The sequence below is a fragment of the Pimephales promelas genome, chromosome 25 (genome assembly GCF_988280905.1).
Source record: "Pimephales promelas chromosome 25, fPimPro1.hap1.1, whole genome shotgun sequence".
In the NCBI taxonomy this organism is placed as follows: domain Eukaryota; kingdom Metazoa; phylum Chordata; class Actinopteri; order Cypriniformes; family Leuciscidae; genus Pimephales; species Pimephales promelas.
The window spans coordinates 10567110-10572560 of record NC_142793.1 but is presented as its reverse complement, the minus strand read 5'-3'; the positions used below and the strand labels follow the sequence as shown (position 1 = coordinate 10572560).

Sequence of the window (5451 nt, the reverse complement as noted above, 5' to 3'; positions counted from 1 at the left end):
TTATAAAATAAAAGGTTTTTATTAAAACAGAAAATAACAAATGTATTATTGAAAGCAGTAAGCCTGAATCATTATATAGGCTTATACTCTGTTTATACTGTAAAGACTAAACTTTACTGAGTAATGGCAGCTGGTGCTTCGGGATTGAAGGGATCAGGATTTATTTTGTTCAGCTCCTCTATGACAGTTTCATACTCTATTTTCCATTGCTCTGGGGTCAGTGCAGATGGGCTGGTCTCCAGGAACTTATACGCATCTTTAGTCTGCAAGCTAAAGATGCTTTTTGCATGTAGACAGGATTCACCGAAGGCCTTCCAATGCTGGAAGATTTGAGGTACAAAGTCAATCACAGGAAAAAGAATACAATCAAGGTGAAATTATTTCTGCAACTGAATATTTTCTCAATATCTAAGTTACCCCTTGTGCCGAATTAATAGATTCCAGGAAGATCTCCTTCATTTCGCTCTCCTCGATGAAGTGTTCATTAGCAAAAGTCTCGTCTTTGAGAGCCTCCAGCATTACACTCACTGATTCCCAGAACTTCTGAAGCTGAATCAGAATGTTTTGGATTCGGGAAAGGCATTTTTGGACGTCGTTCAGATGGACAGGGTCGGGTATTGAACCTTTGGAAATAACATGAAGCAGACATTAATTATGAGAGATAACTCTGAGGCTTCTGGTGTAAATCAGGGACTGTGTTGAGCATGATTAATCTTTTAAGAGAAATAAATCTAGTAATTCTAGAATCTTTACTAGAAGAAAAGTGCAGAATACCACTCCAAATGCAAATTATTGGACGGGACCAATTTATTGGAGCAGAAATCAAAAAGAAAGAAAGAAAGAAAGAAAGAAAGAAAGAAAGAAAGAAAGAAAGAAAGAAAGAAAGAAAGAAAGAAAGAAAGAAAAGCAAGCAAGCAAGCAAGCAAATAATGGAAATCTCCATAAAAGTCACAAAATTATGGAAGTTTTCCAGTTCGAATTTATTCTTCCACAATTTTGTGACTTCTAAAGTCTAAAGAAACTGGTATTGTCCAATAATTTGCATCTGGAGTGGCATTCTGCCCTTGATTTGAATTGAAGGGACACTTCCCATTCTTTTATGTGATTGCTAAAATCTCACTAGATTAGTCTTGTTCTTCTGGGAGGTAGATTCACTTGTCTTGTGTAACATTATATATTGCTACTGAAACAAATATTATGTATCAAGTTGATTCATTAAACATTTACAGGCACCCCAGATAGCAAACTGACATTGAATCAACGTGGAAATATGACATCGAAACAACGTTGATCTGACATTGTTTTGCTCATCGAATTAACGTTGAACCAACGTCAGACGCGTCATTCTTTCAAAACTAACGGAAAATCAACTTGAAATCAACGCGTTGTTTCAACGTTAAGAAAGCAAACCAATTTTCGATTTTCATTTAGCTTTGAAGAATGCCGCGTCTGACGTTGGTTCAACGTTAATTCGATGAGCAAAATCAACGTTGTTTCAATGTCATGAGAGACGTCGTTTCCACGTTGATTCAATGTCAGTTTGCTATCTGGGACATTATCTCAAATGTTAATGTGCATATATATTAACTAATGTTCTGTAAAACATTAGTTAATTATTTATTAATGAAAGCTATTTTGAAGTGTTACCAAGAATCTTACCATTTTCTATTTTCATGGTTGCCAACTTCAGCTGCATGTCCGTCATCCTGACATGGATGCTCCACTCTTTGCCCATCAGACTCGACTTCTCAATGGAGAGTTGAGTCAATTCGCTGGACAGAAGCTGGGTTTTCGCAGCTGCTTCAGGTTCCGTTTTAGCATTATAAATGGATTTAACAAGGGGTCCAACAAATGGTACAAGGGAAGAGAAGATACCCACGACATTACTTTTGCTAGAAGACTCTTTGACATGATTATACAGGTCTTGGTTTTTCTCTGAAATCTTTGCCTCAATTTGTGCAATTTTCTGATTGTTGTTCTTCAGTTGATCTTCGAGATCTCTCACCGCCTTCTCCTGAGCCTCTATCTCCTTAGTACTTTGTGCTTTTTTTCTCTCTGTCTCAGTCTTTTCAAGAATGACATCACTGGTGCAGGCAGCCACACTGTGGTTGTGTTTCTCATATCTGGCGATAACAGATTGCAGATTAATCGTGAGCTAAAGCACAGTAAATATTCTTGATATACACTTGATATACATAATGACGTTCTGTTTCATCCAGAGGACTTTTGACAGTGGCCAGATATGGAAAATGTAACAAATCTTTCGAAACTTTCTTATGCTAAAACATTTTACCTGTCTACCATTTGTCCCACTTTGTCAACGATTTCAGTGATCCATGCTCTGGCTTTTTCCAGGGACTTAATAGCCAAAATGCTTTTATCCTTTTCAACGGCGACCTTCAGCGCAGGCAGAAGTGTGGAAACCAGGTTTTTACTTGTGGCCGCACACTGAAAGACAGCACAAACGCTCACATTGTTTATCCACATTTCACTCTTTATATAGGAGACAACTTCAACAATCAAAATCAATCGATCAATGAAATATAGGGTATTGTGACCAGTTCAAAGAATGGGCTGCAATTTTAGTGAAATATGTGTTGTCAAGATGAACAGTTCTCAGAAAGTTCAGATGATTTTGGTAACAGCTCACTAAAGCCAACATTACAGAAAGTATGTGCCAGCTAGTAGCCTAAACTCCTTCGAATTGCCAGTAGTCCGTGATGATTATGTAATTGGTGGTTTTCTCTAGGGTTCGCTTTCTCATTCATTCCTTCACTCAATCAGAGTGAAGTGATCTGTATGGTATACAAATTTCAAATAAATTTGAGTAGAGTGCTGAATTGTCAACAATATCTCACAACCAATTCGTATGAATACGTACGAATACTCATTCATACAAATTCGTGCAATTTGTTGAAATCCCAGTAATGGGTATAGGTTAAGGGTTGGGGTCATGGGTATGGCGATGATGAATTCATCACAAGTTCGTATGAATTCGTACAATTTAGCCACCTCGTAAAATACGTACAAATTGCCGTGAGATCGTGTTGGGATTGTAGATTTCTTTGATCGGACGCTGTGAGCCTCCTTAATCATTTTTATTATGTGATTGTTGTGTAATTGAGAGATAGAATGTAACGCATATTTAAATATTTATCTGAACACTGCAGATTTCTTGCCAATATATAAAATTATTTTATAAGTGCCATCTCTCTTGGTGAAGAGAATGGTGGAAACATTAGAAATGTGAAGAATTAAGGTAAACAGATCTTGTGCAATATGTATAACAATGCCTCATCTCTTGGATTGACAGTTGTACACTCTTAAAGGGATACTTTTCCACTTTTTTTTTGGAAATAGGCTCATTTTACAACTCCCCCAGAGTTAAACAGTTGGGTTTTTACCGTTTTCGAATCCATTCAGACGATTTTCTGATATTTAGAAGAATATCAGTAAACAGACAGTTTCTGGTCCCATTGACTTCCATAGTAGGAAAAAATATATACTATGGAAGTCAATGAGACCAGAAACTGTCTGGTTACTGATATTCTTCTACATATCAGAAAATCGGCTGAATGGATTTGAAAACGGTAAAACTCAACTGTTTAAATCTGAGGGAGTTGTAAAATGAGCCTATTTCCAAAAAAAGTGGAGTATCCCTTTAAAGATAATGGTTCTTTATTGGCTTCTATGGTTCCCTGAAGAACACTTAAAATCCATAAAACTTTTTCTTCGCACAAAAGGATCTAGTGGTAACAGGTTCTTTGGAATTGTATACTATTCTTCACATGGCTCTTTTAAGAACTGTTCACTGGAAGTTTCTTTGGTTAGCCAAAAATGGTTATTCTATGGCATTTCTGTGAAAACACACTTTTGGTGTCTTTAAGTTGAGTTTTAACTTTGTCAATGGATGGTGTACAATTACAGAAATGGATAAAGAACATTGGCTTTACCTTCAGCAGAAGAGCCTCAGAGGACCCAAAGAGAAGCTGAGTTTCAACAGCACGCTCTCGGAGAACCCTTTCCAACTTGGGGAACTTTGCCAAACAGAGATAGGAGAGATGGTAGAGAAGAGCGGTGCGCTGAGCAGATGGAAGAAGCTCCGTGACAAAGTCAGGGCTACTTGCGACCACAATTTCTGTAGAATTACAAATGTGATAGTTACAACATGATGGTTTTGCGCAGACGTGTGTCAATTATTAACAACATCAAATGTGTGAGAGGTTTACATTTTATCAGTGAAAAACAATTCCCAGTTATTTACCCACCTTGGCTGTCTGACATTTTTTGTCTGTAAAGGAAGTACCTGGAAAACAACAAAACTATCATGAGACATCACTATCATGAGATAAGAATCAACAATAAATGAGAGAGGTCAGTAAAAGTTACCTGTAAGGTGAATGAACCTCTAAGCAATGTAGTTGACTGTGTCAGCATGGGGAATTTATACTCTATGGGACCTCCTTAAAATTGTTTGTCCAGTTGGGGGTTTGCCTTGTTGGATCTCTGGGGTCGGGCAGGATGAGACTTGTATTTTCAACATCCCCTTTATCTGCAACTGTTCTCATTCATATCAACTTTCTAAAATGTTTAAAATTTTCAATTCTTATTTCAAGCAGTGCATTTGCCTTTCCTTAAAGGGGGATTCATTGTGCGCTACCTTTACTTTTCAAATAAATAATTTACATAACTCAGTCTGTGTAGGGCAGTGGTTCCCAAACCTGTCTCCCTAATCAAACACACCCGATTCAACTCAATGATTTGAAACATGCAGTGTTGGTGGTCCTTCAGGAGGACAGGTTTGGGAATCACTGGTGTAGGGTACCATCTCAGATGATCAAAATCAGATCAGACTGTTTTATTCCATTTTAAGGGATGCATTATTTGGTTTCCACATATGAGAATGTGTTTATGTGAAATGCATTGAAAATATGGGTAACGCTTTACAATACAGGTGCACTAATAAGCATTAATTCATGCTTAACTAATGCACAGATAATACTGAGTGTAACTAATGATTTAATGATTACCACATTAGGAACTAATTAAGAGTCTGTAGGGTTAATGTATTAGTTTATACATGAATTGTTATTAATTAAATATGTAATTGTGGATTAATTCCATAATAACTCATTTTTTTAACTAATAGTGTTAATTAATATGTTAATTACCAGAATGAGCCAAAGCCTTGTATTTCAACTTCCAGATAATATGGCAGGGACACTAATATGCATTAATACATGATGAATTACTTCATTGTTAGTGCAAATTCGTGTGCAAATTACTACAATTACTAAATGAATAGTTAATAATGATGTGCCCCAACAAGTAAAGTCATAACATAATGATACTTTTGCAAATCATTAGCTAATGATTAATTAAAGCAGACAGCTGGAAGTTGAAGTGCATAGCTTTGACTAATTGTGGTAATTAACACATTATTTACACTAT

At 36.5% G+C, this 5451-nt stretch overlaps 1 protein-coding gene across 1 annotated transcript; it reads right to left on the bottom strand.

The window, feature by feature from the left end:
* LOC120473345 (uncharacterized) lies at positions 1 to 5121 on the bottom strand. Its single transcript, XM_039663134.2, has 6 exons — positions 4269 to 5121; positions 3954 to 4138; positions 2294 to 2448; positions 1660 to 2123; positions 418 to 623; positions 1 to 320 (listed from the first exon to the last, which is right to left on the bottom strand). Exons 1-6 carry the CDS (start codon positions 4327 to 4329, stop codon positions 114 to 116), a joined length of 1278 nt encoding a protein of 425 aa, XP_039519068.2. The 5' UTR covers positions 4330 to 5121; the 3' UTR covers positions 1 to 113.
* Between the last annotated feature and the right edge of the window lie 330 nt (positions 5122 to 5451).

Coding starts and splice junctions, on each gene's coding strand:
- LOC120473345 (XM_039663134.2), bottom strand. CDS start 4,329: ATGATAGTTTTGTTGTTTTCCAGGTACTTCCTTTACAGACAAAAAATG. Junction 4,139..4,268: donor AAAAATGTCAGACAGCCAAG/GTGGGTAAATAA, acceptor GTAATTCTACAG/AAATTGTGGTCGCAAGTAGC. Junction 2,124..2,293: donor GTGGGACAAATGGTAGACAG/GTAAAATGTTTT, acceptor TGTTATCGCCAG/ATATGAGAAACACAACCACA.